General features: G+C 56.5%; 1 protein-coding gene across 1 annotated transcript in view; it reads right to left on the reverse strand.

The window, feature by feature from the left end:
- LOC308633216 (signal peptide, CUB and EGF-like domain-containing protein 1) overlaps positions 1 to 24,868 on the reverse strand; it is a gene marked incomplete at its 5' end in the record, with an annotated part of 29,129 nt that extends 4,261 nt beyond the window's left edge. Inside the window, 13 exons of the mRNA XM_081265749.1 lie at positions 321 to 518; positions 2,115 to 2,276; positions 3,169 to 3,336; positions 4,493 to 4,654; positions 7,491 to 7,694; positions 9,009 to 9,146; positions 9,824 to 9,940; positions 10,879 to 10,983; positions 11,309 to 11,428; positions 18,580 to 18,702; positions 19,989 to 20,105; positions 22,307 to 22,429; positions 24,610 to 24,868. Of these exons, the coding sequence (XP_081121875.1) occupies positions 321 to 518; positions 2,115 to 2,276; positions 3,169 to 3,336; positions 4,493 to 4,654; positions 7,491 to 7,694; positions 9,009 to 9,146; positions 9,824 to 9,940; positions 10,879 to 10,983; positions 11,309 to 11,428; positions 18,580 to 18,702; positions 19,989 to 20,105; positions 22,307 to 22,429; positions 24,610 to 24,868 (1,996 nt within the window). The remainder of the gene's footprint in view (positions 1 to 320; positions 519 to 2,114; positions 2,277 to 3,168; positions 3,337 to 4,492; positions 4,655 to 7,490; positions 7,695 to 9,008; positions 9,147 to 9,823; positions 9,941 to 10,878; positions 10,984 to 11,308; positions 11,429 to 18,579; positions 18,703 to 19,988; positions 20,106 to 22,306; positions 22,430 to 24,609) is intronic.
- Positions 24,869 to 27,279: the final 2,411 nt, after the last annotated feature.

Here is a 27,279-nt window from a genome sequence, read left to right on the forward strand (position 1 = left end):
GGCTCCCTCCCCGTCCTCCTTCGCCTCTTGTGGCCTGCCTCTATGACCAGAGAGAGTCAGGCCTGGACGAGGGCGTGCTCTGTGCCTGTGTGGGTTCCTGGCCTTTCTCCCTGGCCCTACGGCCTTCTCACAGGCTCTGCACAGCCCATCTCTGGCAGCCAGATCCCAGTGGGTCCCCACCTGCCTCCCGGAACCCCAAGTGACCTGTTCTCAGAGCCTGGGCCCTCCTTCCTGTTCCTGGTGAGGCTGTACTAAGGTGGGCGTGAATGTGGACTGAGGCTGTGTGGCCCTGCCATCCCCATCCCGAGGCCAGTACCTACCACTCTTCCTCATGACCAGGACATCACCGCACTCATCCTCGATGGGCAGGAAGATCTCGGGGACCACAATGAGGATCCTGCGCTTGGGGGGCAGTGCGATGTGCCACACACACTCAGCATTGGCCGGGTAGTCTCCAGGGTAGTTGGGGGACTCTATGTAGCCCGTGTAGTCACCAAGCTCACCACCACAGTGCTGGTCTGTGGGTACCATGGCCACAGGGCCTGGTCAGGCTTGGCCTGCTGGGTGTCTTGGCCTCCTGGGCCCTCAGGCAAGTGTTCCTGTCCCCTCCTCTGCCCAGCCTCCACCCAGTCCTCCTGTGTCAGCTGCCAGGCCCTGAGCTGACCTCTAGTGGGAGCCCTGCCTGGGCTATCCCCTCAGCTAGAGGGCAGGTCCCCAGTTACTCTTGTAGGTTCTCTGAGCCCCAGCCCGAGCAGATACCTAGGGGGCTGACCTGCCTGGCCAGGCCCATCCTGTTTCTGTGTCTGGGCCTGATCATGTCACTGGCCACTCAGATGGGCCGTTTTGTGCCCCTGGAGACTGGCAGCCCCCCCCTGGCTGGCCCAGCCAGGTCTAGGTGTGAATGTAAAGGGAGGCCCCCGGGCACCTCTCTCTGGTTATTCACCTGGTGAGCCTCACTGAGCATGCCAGTGCCACACGGTCTCCCTCCTCACAGAGCAGGAGGAGCAAGCGGTCCACACAGGGAGGAAAGGAAACGTGTTCCTTCCGTTTCCTTTTTAATTACACTGTACATCCTTGAAGAAGCTGAACCTGATATTTTTATGAGCCAAATTGTTCCTAGCCTTTAATTAATAAGGAAATGGCCTTAGCTCTGTAAAAAGAACTGAAAATAAATATTAAATGTTTATAAAATTCTTCTGCATTCTCATTTAAAAATTTTTCTCACTTCAAAACTTCTGGGGAACATTTCATTTCCCTACCAGCGTTCTAGAAGCTTCCCTCTCTCCTGGCTTCACTGTGTTCACCTATGAGGATGTTTAAGCCCTGCCTCTGCAAAGCTCCTCCTCTGACTTGCTCTTCAGCCTGGGAAGCCTGGACGGAGACCAGTGCCACCTCTAGCTAACCCCTTCACAGGCTTTCAGGCAGTTCCCAACATGGCCGGAGGGACAATGAACTAAAACTGACCAGGAGAGGGGAAAATACTTAAAATGATATGGTGTCCTTTTCGTTGCCCCCAAAGACCTACTGGGCGAGGGGCTGGCAGGAGCCCCTCTTTTCCCGGACTGTCTAAGATGACCACTTTTCTCTGACTTGAGACTCTTGGGCACCACGAAGCCTGTATGGCCCTCCTCCAGCCCTTTCATGCCTGTCCACAACTAGGTCCCTGCGTCCTGCTGCTCTCAGGCTTCAGCTGGGTGTCCACTTGGCCTAAGAGGCACAAGCCTTTGGGGCTGCAGGGCTGGCACTTGCCTGCTGTCCCAACCGCCTTGCAGCTGCCCCTTAACATGGGTTTCTTTCTCCCCAGGACCCAGAAATCAGAGCAGGGCCTGGCTTGGGCCGAGACTTGGGCTGTGGCTGGTGAGTAGAGGGAACTGGTAAACTTCGGTGCCACCATACTGCTTGCAGAGAGGGCTAAGCCAGGGCCTCCTCTCCTTGCCACTGAGCTCAGGAAGGACGTAGGGTTCACAGAGGCACCCCTGTCTCCCAGTAGAGGTGGTAGACAGGAACCAGCACCCTCAGTCAGGCAGGGGGAGATCAGCTGTCGCCCTGCCTCCATGACCTCCCGGGCCCCGCCCAGCACCCCTGCTCCCTGGAGAGGGAAGAGAGGCACCTACTTTTGCAGTGTGTGACGTTGGTGGAGCCATTGAAGTCCGTGCTGGTGTTGCCTGGACAGGTGACGCAGTGGTTCTGGCCAAACTCAGGCTGGTAGGTGCCCACAGGACAGCGGATACACCGGTGTGTGGTGGTGTTGTAGTGGTGGCCAGGGGAGCAGTGCACTGCAGAGACATGTGGCAGGGGTGCTAGTGGCAAGGCCAGGCCTCCCCTGCTCCTGAGGTGCGGCTCAGACAGAGCTCAAGGCCCTCTCCCACCCAGTGCAGCCTCTTTACCATGAGGGGACAGGTGGGAGGACACGGCCAGGACTGAATGGCTTGGGAGGGGCCCATGTCAGACACAGACTGAGGACACCCGTGGGCTCCAGCAACACAGGGACGTGTAGGCCACTGTGAAGGGAGCAACTTTTGGGGAGACGTGGGGTAACAGTGTGACTGAAGGGGTTCAGGGCAGAAGCCAGAAGAGGAAGGGGAGGGAGCAAGGCTGTACCTTTTCATTACACAGTTGCGGGCACAGGGAGGAAGGGGAGGCCAGAGGGCAGGGCCCAGGGGAGAAGCTGCTCCTCAGAACAGCAGGGCCCCAGAGGGGACCATCTGGATATATGGCAGACTCTGTGGGACTGGGATTGAGCCCCGGGCCACCGGCCTGTGCTGGCAGCACAGATACCTGACAGATATGAGGGGGCTTGAGGAACAGGAAGCAGGCTCCTCTGCTGGGGGGACAGGCAGGCTGGACAAAGGAGGGGAGTGGCGGACACCCAGCAGGGTGGCCCCGAAGGGGCTGGTGAAGGTGTCTGCTCTGGTCCAGCCCCTGCCACCTCCTGGTCCTCCCATCTTCCTTCCAGACATGGCTCACAGGTTCCCAGAAGCCTCCCCGTGCCCGAGGTGCTGGTGCTCAGCAGGCTCGCACCCTGTCTTAATCCTGGCACAGTGCTCGTCACCATGTCCATGCCTGGTGGCTCCAGGCTACTCCTCTGACTGGGCCATGCCAAGGAGATGAGGGCTTCTGGGGAAAGTGTCCCTGAGCAGTGCAGCGGGGGCGGTGGGGCCTGCTCACCTTTGGCCTCGCAGTCCTGGAAGGAGGTGGCGCCCTCCAGCTTGGTGAGTAGCCCCCCTCCACAGGGGAAGCAGCCGGTGCGCCCAGGCTCAGGCTGGTACATGCCCCTGGGGCAGGCCTGGCAGGGCTGGAAGCCGTCTGCTGAGAAGAAGCCTGGAGAGCACTGGCCTGGAAGTCAGAGGTCGAGGCTCAGATGGGAGGGCGCTACTGGGGCTGGGCCATGAGTGGCCCAAGGCCCTGATCTTGATCTCGCTTACCCCAGGAGAAGGCACCTGGGTTGGGGTAGGGGACAGCACGACAGCCCTGGTGGTGGGAGGCTTGGCAGCATTCTTGGTGTGGCCTGCCAGGCCACCTTTGCTTCTCCCACAGCAGGAAGGGCTGGGGGCAAAAGGGCAGTGACCCTGCTGAGCTGGGAAGTGGGAACCCCAGGTGAGGGGGTTTCTTTCACAGGTCTCTCCCCAGGGGGCAGGCCTCATGTCTCATGTGTCCTCCTGGCCCAGGTCCTAACCAAGTGATGTATCTCCCACCTGTGGCCACCTTGTGCTCTGAGTCACTACCCGCCAGGTGGGGGCACCTCCCTTCTGGAGAGGCAGTGGGCCAGAGCAGCTGGCAGCCTGCAGAGCCTTGGGCTAGGACTTGGGCTGTTCTGACCCTGAGAGAAGGCAGAGGTCTCCACTCCCCTGAGTGTCCACTCGCCCACCCTCACGGCACTGCCTTGTCATGTGTATGCTTTTCCTGCATACCCTCCAGCTGAGCCCGGGAGAGACCAACAGGGAGACTGACTTGTTGCATAAACGGGGCCAAGTGGGGGTAGCCAATGGAGACCATCTCCACAAACCAACAGCACTGGCTAAGTAAAAAGTGCCATCTCAATCAGCTTAGGGTAAGGTTTAGCACTCTTTGTGCAAAGTCCCTGCTCACAAAAGTACGTGGTTCACTTGGTGACTTGTTGATGACTGTCCCCAGGAGGCCCAGTGCTGGGTCAACCATAAAGCACTTAGGTTGTCCCTTATGACCACACCTCGTCTGTGAGGACAACATGTCTGCACACTGGCGTGCTCTGTGGGCTACACGGTGCAGTGATGTGGCGTGCAGAGCTCAGGACTCTGGGGGCCTCCAGGAGCGGACCTCGCATAGCCCCACGTCCTTCGTGGGGGTACCTGTGTGGAAACTGAGCCACTTTGGGATGGCCATGAACTGCAGCCAATGCCAGACTCTGTGGCCGCACATGGCAGCCACCTTTGCTTTGGGAGCCTCGGGAGGCGGGAGGACCCTGCCTGTGCCCCTCCCCACCAGCCCCCCTTCCACATGGGCCTGCACTTGCCTCCACATTCAGATACGTTGTGGGCACCAGCCAGACCGAGCCCGTCACTGCTGGGACATGGCGTGCAGCTGAGCTGGCCTTCCATGTCCTGGTAGGTCCCCGACACACACAGTACACACTGGCCCTGCTCGCCGCTGAAGTAGGTGCCAGGCCCACAGGTCACTGCAGAGGCAGAGTGGAGAGGCTGCTGGGGGACAGCGGCAGAGGGCTGGGGCCGCCCTCCCCTAGCAGACTGGCATGGCCCAGTGGGGCCCAGCCTCATCCCAGAGGAGCTGGGGACAGGATCTGGGGGGCAGCCATCTACAAGGACCCTTGAAGCCCTGGTCTCCTCTCCCCGAGGTGGCCCCTCCACAGTGCTCCACAGACCCCTGCAGCCCTGCTCTTTCTCCCCTCCACGTCCTGTCCTCCACCCACTTAACCTGTCACCAGCTGCCTCCTGGGGCTCTTCAGCTGGACACCCCAAGCCACTTCACCCCAAACCAAGCTCCCGGTCTCTCCTTTTCCTGCTGCAGGAGGATCTGGCCCTAAGGATGGGCAGTGTGGAGCCTTGAAACCTGCACACGGGCATGGGCCAGGGGCCTGGGCAGAGGCTGAAGGGACAATTTGGAGAGCACATAGAGAAGGACAGACAGTCTATGTGATGGGCGGTGTTGGGCCAGCAGGAAAGTGTGAGGAAATAAGGAAACTGAGGCGGGTCAGTTAAGGGGAAAGGAAGCCATGTCCCACACAGGCTGTGAGGGGCGGAAAGAGCCCGGGGCTTCAACGGGCGGACTGCACAACGTGAGGTGTTCTCTCAGACACACACCTGTGGAGGTGCCGGTGCGACACGCCTACACTTTCCAGTGCCCTTATGGGAGGGCCTGTGGCCTTGCTGCTCCCTCAGCAATGAGCGCTCTAGGGGCTGGTCTCTGCATGTCCCTCTCCTCTCACAGGAGCAGGGGATTTGGCTGGTTCCAGGCTCAGGCAGGGAGGTACAAATGAAGTCCCACACATCTTGTGACACGATTAAAAGGACGGGAGGCCTCACAGAGTGACGGGGGCCAGTCAGAAGGACATGGGGGCCAGTTTAGGGGTGCTCAGTGCATAATGGGGACAGTCTGAGCATTAGCACTGACCTAAGTGATGCTGGAAGGAATCACAACTCAGTGTGGACTAGGGGACTCTCTGACAGACACACAGACAGGGCAGGGCAGAGCTCTTCCTTCCAGGAGACTCTAACTCTGAAACGCAGACAGGACAGCCCAGCGGCAGCCACCACCAGGTGGGAGATTTGCTGGGAGTCATAGGAAGCTGGGGATGGTGGAGTCAAAGGAGGATCAGGAATCAACTCAGCATCTGTCCTCAGAAAACACTCCTCAGCCACCAGAGAGGAGCTGAGGCCTCTCTGTACCTGCTGAGAGGCAGGACAGCTGGCCTTGGGGCTGTGGTTGTCCTGCAGACACAGGCCTCTAGCTGGTGAGGAACAGCCGGTGGGCCTACTGAGCAAGGGTGTGCCTGGGCCCAGAGAGGCCAGCAGGGGGCTGCCCCAGACCTCAGGGGCCTGAAGAAGCGCAACAGGAGAGTGACACTCATTCCTGGTGGGAGCGAGGACCAGAGAGAGAAGAGGGACGCTGTTGGAAGGATGGCGGAGTTGCCATGCGGTGCATGAGCTGGATGGGGAACCCTACACCCCACCCTTCTGCAAATGCTGAAAAATGTTCCCAGTTGGGGACTTGGGTGAGGGAAAATGGAAGTTTCTGTTGTGCTTTCTGAAAGCTGGCAATGATTTCCAAGTAAGTTGTTCCAAATAAGAGAGTGATGTCACCGAGCCCCTGGTCTGTGTCCCGTGTCACAGCAGTTATGCCCACTGCAGTCTGGGTCAAAGTCCCTGCGACAGCTGCACCCTGGCCCAGCCTGTTCTCTGGGCTTCGGATGTGTGGTCCGATTGTCTACTCACCCTGCCCCAGGTGGGCCTATCAGACCCCTCAACCCTGGGGCAAGTACCCACCTGCAGATGGGGAGACTGAGGATCTGAGAGGCCTGATCTGCCCAAGGCCATGAAGCAGATATGAGTACAGGCCAGGCCTCTGGAAGGCTCAAGGGCACCCTGTAGCGGGAACTCTCTACCTCCCCAACCGCCCTCTGTAAGTATCCCAAATCTACAGTGAGTACCTGAGTGGCCGTGCCCTGGAGTCACCCTGGAAGTCTCTCTGCCCAACCCCACTCGCCAGAGCACTCCTGGAATTGTCTGACTCTTCATTTGCCCCGCCCTGGTTCCAGGACCCCCACCCCTCCTCCCCCCATCCACCCTCCTTCCAATCAGCCTTCCTGTCACAGAGAGTGGACCCGGATGTCCCTCCCTAGGGCATCCCAGCAGAACCCAGAACTGTGTCTATGGCTGCCTCATGTGCCTGTGGGTGGGCTGATTTGCTCACAGCCTACTTCCCCACAAGAACAGGACCACTCCTGCTTGCCACGGCTTGGTCCCCAGTGCCGTCTCTGACTTCACCCCTCGTCACAAGCCATCCCCAAGGTGTGGTCACCTGCCCTGGCTGGCTGGCCTCCAGGCTCCCTGACAAAGCCCACGGGGGCTAGAGGCTGGCCTCCCCATTCCCTGCAGACCACCCCTTAGTGGTGCTGGGCACTGTAGCCATCACACTCCACCCTCCCTGACCCTGACTCAGCTTCCTGGCTTCTTGTCGATCCCGGGGCCTCAGTTCACCCTTCTCTGGGAAGCCTTTAAGACCACCAGACAGGAGGGGCCTTTCTGGTCACTGCAGCATGGCCTTTCGTCATGTTCTGTCCCCGTCCGTGCCCTGTCCCTCAGGACTGTGGTGAGGATGGCAGGCACCAGGGAGTGCACTTTAAATGACAGAGATGATTCGAGGGCCACGGCTCTCCAGGGCAGGCCTCTGCATCCTGTCCCCCCACGAGTCTGTCTCCTGTGTGCTCACTGGGGTTTGCTTGGGCTGCACATATAAGGAAGTTGGTGGCTGAGTGGCCACGGGCAGGGACTCACCACATTTGCTGTCCTGGAGCACCTGGCCAGTGCCACACGTCCCTAGCCCCACCAGGGCCTTGGCTGAGCGCTGAGCCACCTCATACTCAGTGCCTGAGATCTGTACGTAGAACTGCTGTCGGTTGATGGACTTGCGCAGGGTTTTGATGGCGGCCTGCAGGCTTTGCTCGGCTCGCTTCCGCACGCAATCGGCTTCGCAGGTATCTGGTGGGAGAGACCGCGTGAGAGAGTAACGTGGCCAGGTGAGCCTCCACCTTCTTCAGAAGGCCCCCTGTGCCAGGCCCTGCCCCGGGTGGGCCTGTCGGACCCCTCAGCCATCTGCACAGCAGCCCTGGGGCGAGTCCCCACAGGCAGATGGGGAGACTGAGGATCTGCCCAAGGCCATGACGCAGATATGAGTACAGACCAGGCCTGTGTCTGCTGCCACATGTCATCCAGGGCACCACTCACTGGGTGGGAGCTCAGACACTCTTGAGGACTGTGACTGAGCCCAGAGCAGTGTCCAACTCTCTGTCTTGAATCCAGGATGCCCCGAGGTCTGGTTCCGCCCACCTTGCCAGCCTCAGCCCCAACGCCCAACACTGTGAGTGCCGCCTCCAGCTGCCCTGCCTTCCTCTCACACCCTACCCTCCGACCTCTCTGCCTTTGTCCATTCTATTCCCTCTGCCTGAATGCCTTTCCTTGCCACCTCTTCTACCCCATTAACTATTTTTTTTTTTTTGGTACTGGGGATTGAACCCAGCGGTGCTTTACTATTGAGCCACATCCCAGTCCTTTTTATTTTGGATTTTGAGACACAGTCTCATTAAGTTGCTAAGGGTCTTGCTAAGTTGCTGAGGCTGGCCTCAAATTTGTAATCCTCCTACCTCAGCCTCCTGAGTCACTGGGATTACAAGTATGCATGTAAACTTTGATTTCAAACTGATTCAAATTTAAATGTCACCTTTCCTGAAAGCCTTCCTGAGCCCTGCACTTGGGAGTCACCTTAGCTCCACACCCTGCTTGTTCCCATACCCCCACTACTCAGGGTGTCACCTGGCTCTGGGCAGCTAATAGGCCTGTCTGCCTCCCTGCAGCTGGGAGCACTGCCAGGGCAGGGGCCATGGCTGGTCTCTTTTTCCATGGTGTCTACGCCCAGGTCAGGCATACACTGAATACATTTGCTGACCACTCTCACCTCCTTGGCCTCAGTCCAACCAACACCAAGAGGAACATACTGGTGTGAAGCAGCCAGCACCACCAGCCTCTCAGGAAGCTGGGAGTCAGTCCGTGGCGTGACCATTCTGGGAGCTGCACACATTTCCCCTTCCAGCCCCAGCCAGGGCGGGAGGGTGGGAGTGTGGCCGTCTGTCTCCGGGGCTCTCTGAGCCTCCTCTTCCATGCTGGACAGGGCCTTCCCCCTGCCAGCCTCTCACCAGCCTCTACCACCTGTGGTCCTGGCTTGGGGGTGGAGGACCCCCATCCTGCCCTGCAGCTGCTCCTCAGGTTCTTGCAGCCATCAGAGAACTCTTCACCCACCTGAGGCCTCTTCCATCTTTATCTCCACCTCAAACTCTGCAGTGACATGGGACACCTCCTTGGATGGGGACTTGCGGCCGCGGCGTCTCTTCTTGGAGGAGTCGCACTTGAGGGTCAGGAACGTCACGTGGCAGTTTTCTGACAAGGATGGGAACACTATGGCAATCCCAGCCCTGTGCACAGACTGCACTGGATTGCCCCTTGCAGGGCCCTCCATGCCCAATAGCAGGGACAGACGGGGAGCGGAGCTGCAGCAGGCCAGGCTGCCGGGGCCTCATGCAGGAACCAGCCCTCCGAGCCACCACAGCGCCACCAGAGGAGGCGCCCTTCCTGCACTGGCCAAGCTGCTGCACCTGATCAGGCCGCTGAGGGTTTGGCCAGTGCCCCCAGTCAGGCCTGTCAATGCAGAGCATTTAGACCAGTTTCAGAAGGAGTCTCGTGGGACCAGAGCTGGAAGCTCCCGGCTGGGCCCTTCTTGGAAAGCTTGTTCTCTGCTAGCCCTCAACCTGGAAGTCCTTCTTGGTCACACTCTCTCAAGAAAGAACTGCTGAGTAAAACTGCAGCTCCTTCAATTAGGAACAACCAGGCTACGTAGAAAGGCCTTGCTGGGTGCATGTGTCACTTAACCCTGGTGTGGCAGAGACAGTGGCCCCCAGGATGCTGGACACCCATTTCCCACTCAATGTAAGGGGTCAGGGGTGGGGGCGGCAAGGTGGAGGGGCACAGATGGGATGCTTAGAAATCCAGCCTGCTGGACTCTGGGCCCCAGTCCCAGGCTTGGGGGTTCCTCCACCACCCCTGGGTCACCTACTCACCCAGTAGTGGTTGCCGTGGGGTCTCCTTTGCTCGCTCCCGGCTACGGGGCCGGAGGTGGCATTTGGCATCTCTGATCTTGAAGCGGGCCTTCTGCTTGATGGGGGCACTGGGGGCATCTGGAAAAAGCCAAGATCCTCTCCTATGGCAAGGAAGTGGTGGGGACGGGGACTGCCACAGAATGAGTCTACCTGGGGTTGGGATGGGGCTGGGTGTGGGCAACTCTGTCCCATGGCCCTCCCAGGGCAGGGGAACCTCCCCTGCCCCACTCCCTCCTCTCCCTGCAAGGCCCGAAAGGTGAACTCAGGGACAGTGGGTCGAGCTCAAGCCCAGGGGCATCTGGCCAGAGTCTTCTGTAGAGGGGAATGAGTCCCAGCCTCCACCTGTCTCATGGCCAAGGCCCGAGTTGTGGCTGGAGATTTTAGAAAGCAGGCAGAAGGGAAGAGGGGAGCAAGAAAAGGAAATACCATGGAGGCCAGAACTGCAGAGTCCTTCAGAGAGCAGATCCCAGCTCTCTGGACTCCAGTCCTGCGCTCCAACAGGCTCCGAATCACGCCTTTTACACCCTCTGCGCACCTGAGTACGCCCCTGCCACTCTGACAGCAGGGATCAAAAAAGCACTGGGGAGACCCTCTCCCATGCTGAACAGAGGCTGCTGGGCAGGGCTGGTCCCAAGGGAGGGAGCACTCTGTGCCTGGCACCCCTCAGGCAGCGTTTGAGGCAGGGCTGCCCACCGAGTCATTCAGGAGAGGCCACACACTCCCCGAAATCAGAGCCTGAGATCTGTACACACAGAAGCACTTTGAAGTCACTCAGCTACTGCTACTATGACCTCAGATCCAAAAAGGCAGTGCCCCTGGGCTGGAACTCGACCTTCAGGCTGCTGGCATCTAGGTCCAGGCCTGCCTTGTCTCCAGTACCCTGAGCCAGGCCTGGAAGGACCCAGACTGGGACACTCTCCCCTGGGGCTGTGTCCCTCCCTCCCCATGTCTCTCTCCACATACCAGAGAGTCAAGGGGCCACCTAGGTGTGCAAAGTGTGGACAGTCAGGGGCTACCTGAGCAGCCAGGTCGGGTGCCAGAGCTGGTGCCATTGCGTTTGGGTAGTGTCCTGCCCTGGAGACCCGGAACACCACAGGTCAGGACGTAGCTGTTTTCTGAGTCTGTGGAGAGGCCAGTGCGTGAGGTGGGCCTGGCTGCACCTCCCTTCCAGGGCCTCAGATTCCCGAGGCCTCCAAGAGGTTGCTGAACAAGAAGGTCAGGACTGACCGCTAAGTCAGTCTATTTCTGCCACATGCACACAGGTAAGTGGCCAGGCAGGAAGAAGCCTAGACCTAGGGAGGCCCAAACAGTTGCCCAGGGGCACTGCGACCAGGGCCCCCTCATCCCTGGTGGGGCTCTTTCCCAGAGAGTTGCAGAGATCAGGACCTTGACCCAAGGAAGAAGCCCCCCACCAGTACATCCCTTCCCTGGGACCACCTGGGTTACCTGGCACGAAGAGGGTGTGGGCTGGGCAGGAAAGAAGGCAGCTCTCCACACTGCCCACCTTGCTGCAGGACAGATGGGCCTGGGCAGAGGCCTGGGCTCGGGAAAGGCACCTGCCCGTCTCTGAGGAGAAGGAAGACAGAGAGGGCCTGAGAGGCCAGGGTGGAGGCTTCCTAAGGCTGACAGGGCCCCGAGCAGGGGTCTCCCAAAGCCCTTCCTCAAAGGGCCAGACTGTCTTGGTGGGAAGGAGCTCAGAGGTGGCAGTGTCCAGTTACATTTGGCCAGGTTGGACGCTAGCCCCAGAGAGCTGACCTAGTGCATCAGACACTGGTTCCAGCTGTCGGTGAGGTGGCTCACACCCATTCCCAGAGGAAGTTTCCGGGGACAGGGATGGGCTCTCAGGACAGCGCCTGTCTGGGGAGAGGGGCAGCTGCAAATGAACATGGGCTTCCTGGCCTGGAGGCACAGGATGGGGCAGCCCAACACACCCCTGGGGTGTCTAAAGATGTCCACAGCAGCTCTTCACAACTTCCTGAGGGTTTGTTTGAAAAAGTCCCCAGATTCCTAGGAAAAGACTGGTAGTTCCAAGCCACCCTCAACATCAGAACTGATCTGGCAGACATCTCATGGTGAGTGACAAGTGGCCCTGAAAGCCAGATCATAAGAGTGTCCCACAGTGAGTCAGTCACCAGATGGAGCCACATGCTCTCTGCAGCTGGCACAGGCCATACTCATAAGACTCACCGACCTGATCCTGATACTGCCAAATCTGGCTTTCCCCTCGGGACACTCAGCATCTTGCTGGAAATGCAGCCCTGGCTTGCTTAAGCAGTCAATTCTGTCTGCCTGTTTAAGGTACCAATGGTGATCTCCTGCTTTGGCAATTATGGAGGCTCCTCCCAGATGTCCCCTGGGGTCCTGTGGAGCCCTGGGCCTGCAGATGCCACCCTTCAGAGAGGCTTCTAGGGGAGTGCAGCTCAACCAGGGATGGCCTGCTGTGCCTTAAGTGCTCACACTTGTTGATGTTGTCACATAGAGCTCTAAGTTTTTATTTATTTATTTATTTTGCACTGCTGGGGATACCCACTGAGCTACAGCCCCAGCCCTCAAAGAGATCTCTTTGGTTTGGAGTGCATGGCTGCCCCATGTTCCCCTGCTTTATTCCACCTGTCCTGTGCTCCTGGGGGAGGAGAAAGAAACGTGGCCCTGCTCTCTTCCACCCCAGTGCAAGGTGGCCCCCAAGGCCAACGGTCAGAGGCATATTCACCAAAGTCGACAAGGTGGGCCTTCCTGATAAGAGCAGCATCCTTACAAATTTAGACTGTAACCCCAACTCTGCTTGGTCAGTAAATGGAAAACTGCCCTCTGCTGGCTGCCACAAAACCCAGGCACTACCTCCACACCACCTGGGAGCAACGCGGGTCATGATGGCGGCTTCTGCCACCTCAGAATGATAAGCTGATGTGCGTAGCAGAAGCTCCAGAAAGGCAGGAGGCAACACCCTCTTTCCATAGTCAGCTCGGCCCCAGCTTCCTCCCCATCTTCTGAATCCCCCTTCTTCCAGCTCCACTTCTGCTAACCCTCCCTCCCTCCCTCTGCTCCGGACCCTGACCTTTTCTCAACAAGCCCTTCTTTCCTAAGGTTTAGCTCAGGAAAGGAAGAACCACACTGTACAGAATTCCACTAGAACAGTTTACCCATAAACCAGAGTTACCATGTTGAAGTTCAAGCGTGGCCACGAGCCGAGTGCTACAAGGGTCAATTAAATTCTGAACCGCAGGAGATGGGCAAGCGTTTGCTTCAGAATGCAGGATTTTTTTTTTTTTGATAATTATTGGCCTAAGTAATCAGATCTGTGCCCATGACACTAATAATTCATTTAATTATTAGTATCTTGGATTGGAAAAAAAGATGAAAAGCAGCAAACAATAAAGACAAGGGGAAGATTTAAACACCTAGCCTAGGTGAGCATAATCAGAAAAACAGCCTTAAGAGAAGCAGAAAAATAGGGACTACTGCACACAAGGCTGCTTTGGAAGGCTTTCCCTTAAGAAAAAGTTGAATAAAGAAAAAAATTATAAACAAAGTAAATATGACTCAACTGGTGACTTGAAATGCAGACTTTACACTTGCCAATGCAGACTCAAAAGCAAAATAAAGGGAGTTTTGTCCTTTCTTTTGCAGATGGGTGTGCCTGAGATAAGGGGGTGAGTTGGGAAATAAGTTGGAATGGGAAATTGCCAATTTAAATAATCCCCAACATGTGACTGAACATTTTATGTTTGTTTGCTTTGTTTTTTTGGGTACCAGGGATTGAACCCAGAGGTGCTTAACCACTGAGGCACACCTCCAGTCATTTTTAAATTTTTCAGACAGGGTCTTGCTAAGTTGCAAAGGGCCTCACTAACTTTCGGAGGCTGGCCTTGAACTTTGAGCCTCCTGCCTTAGGCTCCTGAGTCGCTGTGATTACAGGCATGCACCACTGTGCCTGGCATGGCTGAATATTTTCAAGGAGTCTGAGAAAGTAAATAATGAAACAAACAAACAAAACCTCTCATGTTCCTCCAAATGAAAACATCTGGTTTCCAAAATGCTCTTTTCCTAAAGAATCCAGAGCCTGGGGATAAGAGCACCTGTGGCTGATGTGAGCACGGGGTCCTGGAATCTTGGCTTGTGGGCACTGTCAGGCTGCACAGTCCACACACAAAGCTGCCCAAGTATCCTGCATGCTCTGATGGGCTTACAATGGCTGCAAATTCCATGCCCTTTCCCTGGGCCATTTCTTAGCCTGGTGTTTGCAGCCTTTGAAGAATGAGGTACCATAGGCCCCCGTGGGATGCAAATCCCCACGTGGCACCACTTTCCTGGACCCCTCCCAGTCGTTCCTGCAGGACTCGGGGCAGGGGAGCAAACGAGCACCACTCCTGTGTGTGGGTAGTGAGGTCCTTGTGCCTTCCCCAGGAGGCTGTGACCTGTGCCGGCACCCACGAAACAGAAGCCAGCCTGCTGACCCAGCAAGGTCCCAGGCCTGAGTCCACCGCCCACAACCACGCTTGGCAGTGCTGCAGAGCACTGAGCCCCTCCAGGACGGTTTGGAGTTGGCTGAAAAGCAAGAGGGAAGTGAAAAGTGCTTCAACCTCAAAGTAAGAAGGCCTGTTGGCCTTACAGACAACAGCCTACCTAGATCTAGCCTTTACTGGGATCACTACTCATCCTGTCAATCAGCCTTCCCAAGCTATTGTAGTGTAGCCAATTTGAAAACTGATATAAAGTATGTTCCATAAGCCTGTTAATAATATTTGTCATGGTTTGGATATGACATGTTCCCCAAAAGCTCCTGTTCATTCAGAAATGTTCAGAGGTGAAATGATTGGATTGTAAGAGCTGTAACCTAATCAGTCCATCCCAAGGTGAATGGAATGACTGCATGGTAGCTGTAGGCAGGTGGGGTGTGGCTCGAGGAGGAAGGGTGTGTGTGGGGGTGCCCTGGAAGTATGCATCTGACCTGTGGCCCCTACCCTGTCTCTCCTGCTTCCTGACACTACTATGAGCTGAGCCCCTTTTCTCTGCCCTACCCTTCCCCTATGATGTGCTGCCTCACCTTGGGTCCAAAGCAAAGGAGTCAGCTGATTATGGACTGAGACCTCTGCAAACATGAACCCCAAGTAAACTTTTCCTCCTCCAAGTTGTACTTGTTGGGTATTTTGGTCACAGGAACACAAAAATTGACGACAACAGAAATTAATACTGGAAATGGGGCCATTGTTGTGACTAACCTGACACATGATTTTTGAAGACTTTGGACTGGTTGGCAGGGGGAATTTTGAAAAGGTTAGAGATGCAAGTTGAAAAGCCTTAGAATGTTGTAAGTGGAGCTTAATGGGTGATTCTGATGGGAGCTCAGTTAACAGGATTGGCCTTAGGAATGCAGACAGTGAGCATGAAGTTTCAGAGGAAAATGAGGACTCTGAAAATGATATGGTTTGGATATGAACTGTCCCCCAAAAGTTCCAGTTAATGCAGGAATGTTCACAGGTGAAATTATTGGATTGTGAGAGCCGTAACCTAATCAGTCAGTCCTAGTTTGAATGGCCTGGGTGGTAACTATATGCAGGTGGGACAAGGCTGGAGAAGGTGAGTCACTGGGGGAGTGCCCTGAAAGGGTGCATCTGCACTTCAGCTCCTCCCCCATTGCTTTCTGACCCTACCACAAGGCAAGCAGCTTTCTTCTGTGGGCCCTTCCCCCAAGATGTGCTGCCTTACCTTGGCCCAGGCTGGCTAAGACCTAAGACCTCTGAGACTGTCAACCCCAAATAAACCTTTCCTCCTCTAGGTTGTTATGGTTGGGTTTTTTGGTCACAGCAATGCAAAAGCTCACTAAAACAAAACTCTCTGTAGACAATACTTAAAAAGAAGGAAAAGCCCTTAGACTGGGGGAGGTGAATTCAGCAATCCCTGACCAGCATCTGAGGGTTTATCACAGCACCACCCCCAGCTCAGTCACATCTCTTATAGGGTACTTTGGCACACTGATGCCACCCCAGAACCAAGGCTGTCTGTCTTTTGGGGCCATAAGACTATTCCAATGTCTGACCCCTTTACTCTGATACCCTGTATAAACTATGCTTTTTTAACAAGAAATCTGAAGGTATAAACTCTTTCCTAGTGCTGTGAAGAACTATGAGAGAGGGCTGGGGATGTGGCTCAAGCGGTAGAGCACTCGCCTGGCATGCGTGCAGCCCGGGTTCGATCCTCAGCACCACATACAGACAAAGATGTTGTGTCTGCCGAAAACTAAAAAATAAATATTAAAAAAAAACTATGAGAGAAACGAACTACTGAAGATATTGGACAACCCAAAGTGGTTATCACAAACTTGATGGAGACTGGGATGTGGCTCAGTGGTAGAGCACTTGCCCAGCACATGTGAAGCCCTGGGTTCCATCCCATCACTGAAAGAAAAAAAAAATGACCCTCCCTTTGACATAGTAAATAATTCAGCCAGGCAGTCGTGGAGAGCAGCACAGCCCTGGATTTCCTGTGGCCGACTGGGGGCCGTCCGCCTTATGGCTAGCATCTACTTCCTTTTGAACCTAGACTTGCAGCAGCGTGAGGCAGGACAATCCCCACAGAGGCCAAAGTGACGGCCACCTGAACACCCAAGGCAGGCTCAGGGCATTGTGGCACTTGTTTCTTGGTGAGGCCTGGGAAACCTGAGATCCTGGTTCTCGAAAGCCTTCTGGTATCTTCCACCTAATGCCTTCATTTACACTAGTTTGTCTTGTCACCTGGTGCTGACTCTCCAGGACATTAATGCAACATGGGACAACAGTGGGATAAAGTCATGCTGACTGACATGACCTGACAAAGAGACTTCTATAGGGGCTGGGGATGTGGCTCAAGCGGTAGCGTGCTCGCCTGGCATGCGTGCGGCCCGGGTTCGATCCTCAGCACCGCATACAAACAAAGATGTTGTGTCTGCCGAGAACTAAAAAATAAATATTAAAAAAATTCTCTCTCTCTCTCTCTCTCTCTCTCTCTCTCTCTCTCTTACTCACTCTCTCTTAAAAAAAAGAGACTTCTATGGGACACTTCATGGAGACCTGGACACACCCTGGTGGTCCCTCCTAGTGCTCTGACTGGGGGAGGGAGGACAAAAAGACAAAAAGGGGGATGGAGAGAAATAAGACCAGAGAACACCTCCTCACAGCCTCGGGGGGGGGGGGACGGTCAGTCTACAGCGATGAGGACAAGTAAATCCTAGAACTAGCACAACTCCAATGCGTCAATGACTCCTCGTAAATACTAAGACTCGCGAGGCCCCAGCAAGTCTGTGACTGAGTGGCAGGACAAGCCTCTGAGGCCAATCAATCTATGACAGTCTTGGCTTTGCAGTCAGTCACCTGGGAAGACTCAAACTAGTCAGCAGCTGCCAAGGCGGCTGTCGACCCCCTCTTCCCTTTGTAACAGCACAAACCATGCTCCTCAGACTGTCATCACCTCTCCCTGCCCTGCAGCCAATGTTCCCTGCCCCCACCAAACAGTTCTTTCCCCAAACTCTACACAAAACCAGCAGTTTGCTCAACTCAGTGAGACACTGTCTGAACAGGGTAAGTGATAAATCCAGCCTTTTGATTTCTGATATCTAGTGATGGTCTCTAGTCTTTAATTTGCTCATTCACTCATTCAACAAATGTTTGCTTGGTGTCTGAGGATGCCAGGCTCTGTTCCAGCTCCTGGGATACAGCAGTGACTAGCACAAGAGAAAAAAACCCATTCAACTGTGCAGAACTTCTGCTCTAGTGAGGACAGACAGGCGGACACAAGCCCACACTAGCCTATACAATATAATCATTGGCTGGTGGTTCCAAGAGTAATGGGACAACAGGAGAGCAGAAGGCCAGGGGACCAGAGTGGGTCAGAGGCGGCTGGGCTGTTTGCTGTGGAGGGTGGTTAGGTTGCCCTGCTGAGCAGACACCACAGCAAGGGCCAGTGAGGGGCTGGGGGAGCCCTCCAGGCCAACAGGAGACCAGCACAGGTTTCCTTCCAAGGTGGGGTGAGAGCAGCATGGGGGTTGGCTGCCACTGGGTGAGGCTGGCATGGAGCAAATGAGCGGGAGGTGACTTGACAAACTGTGGTTTTGAGTGAAGGGAAGAAGGGGTTGCTGGAGGCATCTGAACATAGAGGGACCTCCTGCTTTGGAGTCATGAGGCTTGCTCTGTCTGGGGACATCAGAGTGTGGCGGGGCAGAGGGGCAGAGAGCAAAGCCCAGGGGGGCAGGCCACAGTGCATACAGGCCCTGGCTGGCAGGCAGTGAGAAGGTATTTGTGGAACAAATTAGTTGGGGTCATCTAGAGCTCAGCCTAGAGGCACCCTGGCGCCGGGGCAGCCATGCGGAACACAGGAGCTGCAGTGGAGCTGGGAGCGGGGCAGGAGGAGGCTGGCAAACAGGCAGGCGCCCTCTCCCTGGTCCAGGCTCCAATGCTGCCGCACTTGTGTGACCCATGCCTGCGCCCTCAGCTTCCCAGCAGGATGGTAGGCCAACACTCCCTGTGCCCAAGTTTCCAGCACCTAGGCACCCCCCGGCCCCTGGCTGTCGCTGATCTCTTGCTTGGCCCTTCCCCTGTACCTGGCTCTCACCTCTTGGTAAGCCTCACTCCCATCAGCCACGCTGACCTGGCACAGGACCACTGCCTAACCCAGGGCCCAAAGGAAGAGCCCTCTCCCTTCCTCCCGACCCCTCCCCACCCTCCCCCAGCCCTGCCACCACTCACCCACACAGTCCTTCCTGTTCCAGTGGAGCCGACTCCCAGGGGGGCAGACACACTCATAGCTGCCCTTGGTGTTGACACAGCCCTGGTCACAGCTGCCGTTGTTCATGCTGCACTCGTCCACATCTGGAAGAACAGATGGGAGTAAGGGCAGGAGGGGAGCCTGGATCAGCCAGCTCAGGCCGCATCCTTGGGGCTCGGGGGTCAAGTGGGTCAAGGAGTCAGGGCAAGAGGGCTGAGAAGCTACTGACCACACCCCTGCCTGACACCATCTTTTGACACAGACGCGTAGCTGAACATCACACTCACACACACACACACACACACACACACACACACACATATGGATCCCTCCTGGACATCCAAATGCACCCCTTCTCCAGGGACCTGGCTGAGGAGGTGGCACACAATTAAAGGTTCAATCCAGCCTGGTGGGGCCGGGAGCCAGCACTGGCCCAGTGATCATGAGGCCTGATCCCACCAGGGGACTGTACAAGCCCCTTCCCGGCCTCAGTTTCCCACTTGCACAGTAGGCACCTGGGCAAAAGTAGCACTGCCAAGGCCCTTCCTCCTCTGTCCAAATCTCCCACTGGTGCTGGGCAGCAGGGGTAGACCTGCTGTGTTACACTCGCTGCACACCAGCGAGCGGAAGCCCCAGGAAGCCCTCGGTTCACCTCTGGCCCCTAAATATATCTAGAACCTTCTCTGCAGCCCTGTGCCCTGCCTTACTCCTCAAGCTCCCAACCTGGGGCCTCTCCCCAAGGCACTCTGGAGTCCACGCTCCTTTCCACATGGTAGCCAGAGCATCTGGTTACATAACCTGGTCCTGTTATTGCCCTGCATAAGCCCTCTGAAGGTGTCTCATCACAGGGGGAACAGGACCTCAAGTCCCCTCTGGGCTCACAGAGCCCTATGCTGTCCAGGCCAGTACCTCCCTGCCTGCTCCCCACCTCGCACCCTCAGCCCCAGGGCTCCAGCCGCATTGCTGCCTCTGCCCCTCAGCCTTGGGACTTCAGAAAACACTGATCCCTCTGGGGATCAGTGACACCTCTTCTCAGCCCACACATTTCTCCTTTGGGGTCCCCATGGTCTTGACACTGCTCTTCTCTGTCATTGCCTCTCTCCCACTAGAACACACTGTGGGAGTTTCTGTGTGGTCCACCCCCTGCTGGACTGGGGTTCTCCAGTAGGTGCAGTTTCTAGGCTTTTGCCTTTAAGCTGGCACCAGTGTGGCACCCAGCAGGTACCCACTGGCCTTCCTGCCTCTCTGTTCCTCTGGCTTCCCCTGATCTGCCCGTGGTTAAGCCCTTTCCCAGCAGTGTCAAGGTCATGGTGTGGGGTACAGTGCAGGTAGCTGTGCAGTCAGGTGCATGCCTCAAAGGGCAGGTGGCCCTGGCAGGTGGGCTGCAGACCTCCACAGTGGGTCGTCCCATAGAGTGTGTAGCCGTGGTGGCACAGGCACTGGAAGCTGCCCGGGGAGTTGATGCAGATGTGGTCGCAGGTCCGCTCAAAGGAGCACTCGTCGATGTCTGTGTGGCCACAAGGAGACAATATGGGAGAGTGTTTCAGCACATGGTGGGTGGGCATGGCCCGTCACAAATAGCCACATGACACGCATCTGTGTGAGGACAGTCCCTGGGTGCTGAGGCTCAGTGCAGAGCCAGCCCTCAGCAAATATCAGACTCTCATTGCTGCTTGACATTCCACTGAGCCGCCATTAACCCTGCTTATGGGTTAGAAGCCATCTTGCGTCTTTCCCAGAGATGAGCAGCAGGGCTATTTGAATAGAAGAGATTCTGACTCTGCCATTTTAACATCTCAGTTTCAACTGTGATTAGGAGAAGTGTTTAATCTCACCTGCAGGAAGGAAAATGATTGGGCCTTGCCTAAGATCCCCAAGGAAGAAGCTGAATGGGACATGAACCCAGGCCTCTTGGTTGCTGACCAAAGTGACCCAAGAAGTTTCTTGAGAAAATAAGGAAAATAGCACAAATAAGTAGGGGAATGCGCTACCCACAAGACTAAAAAAAAGACTCTGATCATATGTAACATTTGATCATGAGCTTCCTGGTGGCTGAGGAAAAGGGAGCATCACCAACGGCTTGCTACTGGAAGGGATGAAATGAGCCAGATGCTCCCAGGAGGTGAGTCTACCCTAGACATAAATTCTGAGGAAAATGGCTCCTATGGGGCAGCTGATGGGCCTTGGCGGGCACAGCAATATCAGCCTGAGCCTCTGGGAGCACAGTGATTGAGTTTGTTCTCTGAGTCCCTCTGCTCACGTGATGTATGCACATCATATTCATGATGTGTGCACATTCATGAGAGCACTAACGCAAGGAGGAACTGAGCTGTGGACCCTCAAAGGGGGATGTGATCCCTCCCAGGGAATCTGGGAAGAGCTCCTGGTATTTGTGGCCCCTGACCTTGAAGGATGGGGCCAACTTGGAATGGAGGAAGGGTGCTCCAGGCAGAGGCTGAGGTGGCAGTACAGGGTGCCTGCTGGTTGTGTAAGGTCAAGGGAGGACTGGGGAGATGCCCGGGGTTCCTGTCCTGAGAGCCCTGACCACCACAGGGGACTGGACCCCTCTCTGCTGTAACTGGGGGGTCCAGGGCCCCAGACCTCAGGTGACCTGGAAGAGGGTGGAGACACAGGCAGAGTGGGGAGCAAGTGAGCACAGGAACTTAGCCCAGAGCCCAGAAGAAGATGTGCCATCTCCCCTCCTCTCTCAGGGGCAGCTGGGCATGCAAGGTCAAGGGCCCCCAGCCCTCTACTGAACTTGGCAAAGCTGACCCAGAAACAAAGAAAGCACAGAGGAGGACCAATGGGGCCTGGATGAAAGCCATGCTCCTGACTGGCCCTCATGCCCTGAGAGGAAGATGTGCCCCTGGTGCCCATTCAGGGACAGTGAGGCAGAGCCTAGGAGAAGAAGTGACTGCACCGGCCACATGGGGAGCTTGAGGTCAGGCTGGCCCTCAAGCTGCACCCATAAGGCAGAAGCTGCAGACCCCAAAACCAAACCTGGCGACAGAGTCCTCACGTGCACTACAAGGCCAAAACAACCAGTGCACAACCCAAGAGCAGGCCTCCCTCTGTGCTTTCTCCCAAAGCTGGTCCCACAGGACACCCCACCAAGCTCCTGTGGTCCAACAGTGCCATCTCCTGGGTAGGTGATAATGCCACTCCTCCTAGCACTTTACCAAAGGCCCCTCCCCAGGAAGCCTTCCCTGAACCACCCCTGTCCACTGCCCACCCTCTGGGCTCCCACTTCATCCTGGACGGCGGCTGGACTTGTCATAAACTGGGGTCCTGGGCTTCTGCCCAGCCCTCTCCTGCCGTCCATCATTCTCCCTAGCAGGTGACTGTGGGAGAGTGCCTGTGCAATGCTTTCCAGCAGGTGGCAGCACCCACCTCTAAAGTCAAAGCCGTCCCCATACTAAGGGAGGGCAGGGGAGGGCAGCTGGATCTTTCCCCAGCCCTCAGTTTCTCATCTACAAAGGGGACTGGTTGGTCTGGATGCCCCAAGAAACAAAGAACAGGAAGTCAGGGTGGACAGAAGCACATGCCAAGGGCTGGAGACCTACGCCCATTCTCTCAGGTCCAGCTGGCAGAGTGGACATCCTCGCCCTCACCTTCTTGCCTAGGAGCCTGCATGAGCCCAGGAGGGAAGGGACATTGATCTGCTGGGACCCGATGGGGAGGGGTTGCCCAGGCTTGGCATGGGCTCACCTTGGCATGTCCGCTCGTCCGTCAGCAGCTTGTAGCCCTTGTGGCAGCCACACTCAAAGCTGCCCACAGTGTCACGGCAAAAGTGGTCACAGCCTCCATGGTTGACCAGGCACTCATTGATATCTGCAGGGATGAGGGGGAGGAACAAGGCGAGGGGAATGGGCTCTTGCTCTTAAGGGAGGGGCAGCACCCTCCTTCCCTAGCTGCCTGGCTGGCCTGAGGCCCCTGCCCAGAGGGCTTGCATTCCAGCTGACCACAGGATGGGGCCTGGCCCACAAGTGTGGGACAGGGCGTGGAGTACACTGTGAGGGCCCAGCCTTTGAGGCTTCACCCCTTACGACCTGGTGAGCCTGGCATCATGCCCTGTGCAGAGGAGCTGATATCTGCTGTGCCAGGTGAGACAGGGCGGCCATGTCCACTTGTCCTTCAACCCACAATTCCAGGGAGGTGGCTGGAGGGCAGTGAGGCTGGAACAGGGGCTACCTCAGGTGACCAGAGCAGGCTCCTGGATTCCTGGTGGGAGACAGGTAAGAAGCGCCCCGACACCTGCCCTCGTGCAAGATGTTGTGGGAGGCCAACCTTACAGGTGACTGAGTTACACTTCTGTGACTGAGTGCCGAGGTGCTCAGTCACAGAAATGGGTGTGTCTTGCTACAGCCCCATGGGTGAAGCTATGCTCACCTGTTCCTTTGTAATCTAACCCCTTGCCCTGTTTAGGATAGAATCTTCCATGGAAGTGCCTTGTGTGTGTCCCCTCTTCTTACTGTGCCCTGGGGTGTGGCCTACCCAGGTGTCAGTCAACCTGCTGACAGTGGACATCATGAAGATAGACTCAGCCCCCTGAAACCTGACCCCTGGCCTCATTTGAATAGCTTCTCCTCAATAAAAGGGGTCAGCGCGTGCTCTCGCTCTCTCTCTTTCTGCAGACCCTTAAGGTCAGAGGAGCCGTCACAGCAACCCCAAAGAAAAAGGTGTTTGTGTCTCTTGTGTGGTTATTTCATGCAGCCCAGTTAGCCCAGTTTAACTAGAGTGACCCCTGAGTCTTTTAGTCGCGAGAACAGAAACCCGGCAAGATGTAGTGAGGGGGACCTGGAGTCCTGCTGCCAAGCGCTGGAGCCCAGTCAGCTGTGAGGACACTTTAAAAAGTAGGTTTTATGGCCTGTTTGAGTAAGGAGGCTGAGGCTCAGAGGGTCAAGTATTGGTGTGAGAGCCTTTTGGTAAAGGGGGGGCAGGGTGTGAGCTGCGCCTGACGGACCCCCACTCCCTGCCTGTTTGTTTCTCTGTCAATAGTTAATGAGTGGCAGGCAACACTGCTAAGTAGGTGGCCTCAGTTCATGCACCTCAATGACAGAGTTCTCTCTCACAGTGTGGGCTGCTGCTGACACCTCAGGGATGCCTGTCCCCAGCAGAGGACGGAGCCATCTGAACCACAGGAGTCCGAGTCAGGAGGAAGATGCGCTGCCTGAATCAGAGCCAGCTGCGCAGAGCAGGTGAAACTGAGCTGGGCACTGGAGTAAAAGCTTTTCAAGAAGAGAGGGGATGGGAAATGGCATTCAAGTCCACAGCCAGCATGCCCAGGTTCACCATGGGCAAGGGTATGTGTGCGTGAAGGGAGGGTGGCAGGCAGGAGGAGTGGCTGGCAGTCCTCAGAAGGCAGCAAAGGTGGGGTGCAGCAGGGTGGGGCAGACCTGAGCTGGGCTCTGGAGACAGCACCTCATTATGGTGTGTGGGGGAGGGGACAGGCAGAGGCAGGGAGGCCAGCTGGTACTCATGGGTGCTTAAAGAAAAAAGGTGGAGTGAGGGGGTGAGAAGGTGCTGGGCTTGAGAGGCAATGTGTGGTCATGAAGGGAGGGCAGCAGGAAAGGGCAGGGGCCAAGGGTAGGTCCAATGTTGGGACCCCTCCTCACTGAGGCTAGGGGATGGGAAGATAATGCTTTAGGTTTGAGTCAGTGGGACAGCAGACCCTGTCCAGGCTGCTCCCAGGTCAGGGTGGGAGCCAGGGGAGAATAAAGAAGCCAGGGAGGGGCAGGAGGGGGAGGAGGCCCAGGAGGGGCTGGGCAGGGACTGAAAAGGAACAGGAGAAAACAGGGTGGGACATACATATAGAAGGAGCCTTGGGAGAGGATCAAGTGGCCACCAACTGGAGATAGGAGTCTGCCGAGCTGGCCCTGGCTGGGGAGGAGGCCCTGGGGGTGGTTCAGGGGCAGGGAGGGGGTGCTGGGCAGATGTCCTTTCAGATCAGCCTGAGACTTCATGGCTGGAAAAAAGGCCCACAGAGGCTGGAGAGGGATCAGACCCCAAACGATCCCGGATGACCGTGCTGGCTCCCCACAGCCAAGCAGGCCTCTGCCCAGAGGTTTTGACATCCAAAGCCCTGGATCTGCACAACTCCTCACACCCTGGGCCATGACCACAAACTCCAGGGGGATGCTGGGCCTGGGCTGCAACGTGTGAGGATGGGCTCCAGCTTGGAGCCAAGAGGCCCAGGGCAAGTCCCAGCTCTGCCACCAGCGTGCTGGTGATGGCGGATAGGCTACTGTTACCTTCTCCTAGAACAGGCATGTGGGCCAACTTTTGGCCCAGGAAAGGCCCTTTGGGTTCTGATGTCAGCTCTATGACACCCTTTCTTCGCCTCTCCTGACTGCCCACTCCCTACCAGGATCCATGCTGGACAGCAGGGTGTAGGGGTCATTATGTGAGGAAGAAAGGCCTGGTGCAGAGCCAGAGTGGGCAGTACAGGGAGGCTGAGGTGGGGTCAGAAAGGGGTGACAAGGCAGGGACCCACTGGCTCTGCCTGGGGAAGCAGGAGGCATGCAGAGAGAAGGGGTGCAACAGCCAGGTGGGCAGGATGTTCCAGACAGAGGCAGCAGTGGGAGCGAAGACAGGTGGCAGAGCAGCAAGGGCTCTGTTGGAAACACAAGAGGGCTCTAGAGGTCTGAGCCAGGGCCCTGTGGGGAGTCATGGGAGGTCCAGCGGGGCATAATGTGGTCAGGGGCTGGGTGGAGCACTGGCCCCAGCTGCCCTCAGAGGGTTCGACAGGGCAGGGAGACCTGGTGTTGGCTGCTGTGCCCATTTGGCCAGAGGCTGGCAGTCCAGGCCCTCAGAGGAGGGTGGTGTGGGGAGGTGGGGTCTCCCTGTGTCCCTGGGGTCCAGGCTACAGAGCAACCTCTGCTCCTGTCTTCCAGCCACTGTGCAGACACTGAGCAGATAGAGTGGAGTCAAATTCTGCCTCTTCTGCTCCTTACTCTTTGTGGGCAAAATTCTTCACAACTCAGCCTCTGTCTTCTCACCTACAGACTGTACTCAGGTACAATGACTTGTACCAAGGTCTAGGCAAAGTGCTGGGCCCATGGTTGTGCTCGGTTGCGGTGCCTAGGATGATGTGTGATGCCCATAACAGCTGGCCCCGGTTCTGCCCACCTGGGGTGGCCGCCACCCTGGGGGATATGGTGCTGGATATGTCTCATTCTAACCCGCACAACCATTCTGTAATGGAAGATACTCAGGTCAGTCCCATTTTACAGATAAGAAACCAAGGCCCTAGGACTTGCTGCTGAGACGACATCCAGGGCCAGGCCAGCTCTTACCCTGTGCCCTCAGCTATGGCTCGCCTTCACACCACACCATCCACTCCTCCAGACCTAAGGTTCTACAGCTTGGGGGAAATTTCTGCCTCTTATGTTGAGAAGTCAGCACTGAGGGTGCCCCTGGCGCCAGCTCGAGGCCAGGCTAGAAGTGCGTGAAGCTGCCTTACCAGCCAAGGGAGTTGTTTATGGGGTGGGAGGCTCGTAAAAAATAATGGGCTGGATTTATTGTCCCCGCCTTGAGGGCCATTCCGGACCACACAGGGCCAGGACAGGCCCCCTCCAGTAGCTCCATAAATCTCCCAGCTAAGCGTGAGAGCTGTTTGTTCTCCCGCCCACCTGGTCTGCAGCAGCAGCAGGCTACAGCCCCATGTGGCCTGCCCCAGCCCCCACAAGTGATGATGGAAAGCCCTGGAAATGATGTTCTGACCCTGCAGGGGACACACAGGGGCCCCTGGAACCCAGGCCTGGTCTAGCTCCATGATGTGGGAATCACATTCTGGGAGCCAACAGGAGCCCGAATGGCCCACTGACGGAATGCTAAGCCACCGTGTGGCTGGGCAGCTCAAGAGGGACTTGGGAGAGCAGGAGAAAATGAGCTGGCTTTGGCTTTAGAAATCCAGCTCCTGATCCTAAAGTGCTCCCTCGAAGAGCAGCAGGGGAAGCTGCTTCCCTCCTCAAGGGCATGGCAGTGCTCATGTGACACACTTCACAGGGTGGCTTCAAGCATCATCGTATTCCTAGGTGGGAAACCACAGCGAAGGGAGGTGAAGCTGGGCCTGGCAAGGGTGCCTGTGGCTGAGGAAGGGCTGGGCAAGGGTGGTGTCCAGTCAGACTGGAGGCCCAGGACTAGGGAAAGGAGGAAGGGCAGAGCTGAACACAAAGTCAAGAAGAGGATCAAGGACCAGCCCAGAGGAGGTGGGGTGGGAGGGCTGAGAATGAGCTGACCAGAGACTGCTCTTGTGGTGAGAGCCACCAGCCTTCTGCCCCGATCCAGACCCACAAAGTCTGCACCCAGAACCTCTCAAGTGACCTTTGCCAAGGAGCCCCAGTTGGTCCTGACACCGCTGTGGGCTTGGAGCTGTGGGCTCAGGACTCAGCAGGGCGTGGCTGGCTGTCAGTGCAGCTCTGACCACAGCAACTGGAGCGCCTGTGCCACATGAGGCCTTGCCTCCAAGTCCTCAGGAGCTGGAGTGCCCGCCAGGAAACACTTCACTTTGAAGCCCACCATGCAGTAAGTATGTGCTCTAGTTTGAATGTTTGTGTCCCCTCCAAAATTCACATGGAAACAGACTCTCCAATCAACAGGATTAAGAGGTGGGGCCTTCGGAGGTGATTAAGCTGAGGACTCCGCCCTCATAGATAGCATTGGTGCCCTGTACAAGGGCT

Source organism: Spermophilus citellus (genome assembly GCF_964194105.1).
Source record: "Spermophilus citellus genome assembly, chromosome: 14".
Lineage (NCBI taxonomy): Eukaryota > Metazoa > Chordata > Mammalia > Rodentia > Sciuridae > Spermophilus > Spermophilus citellus.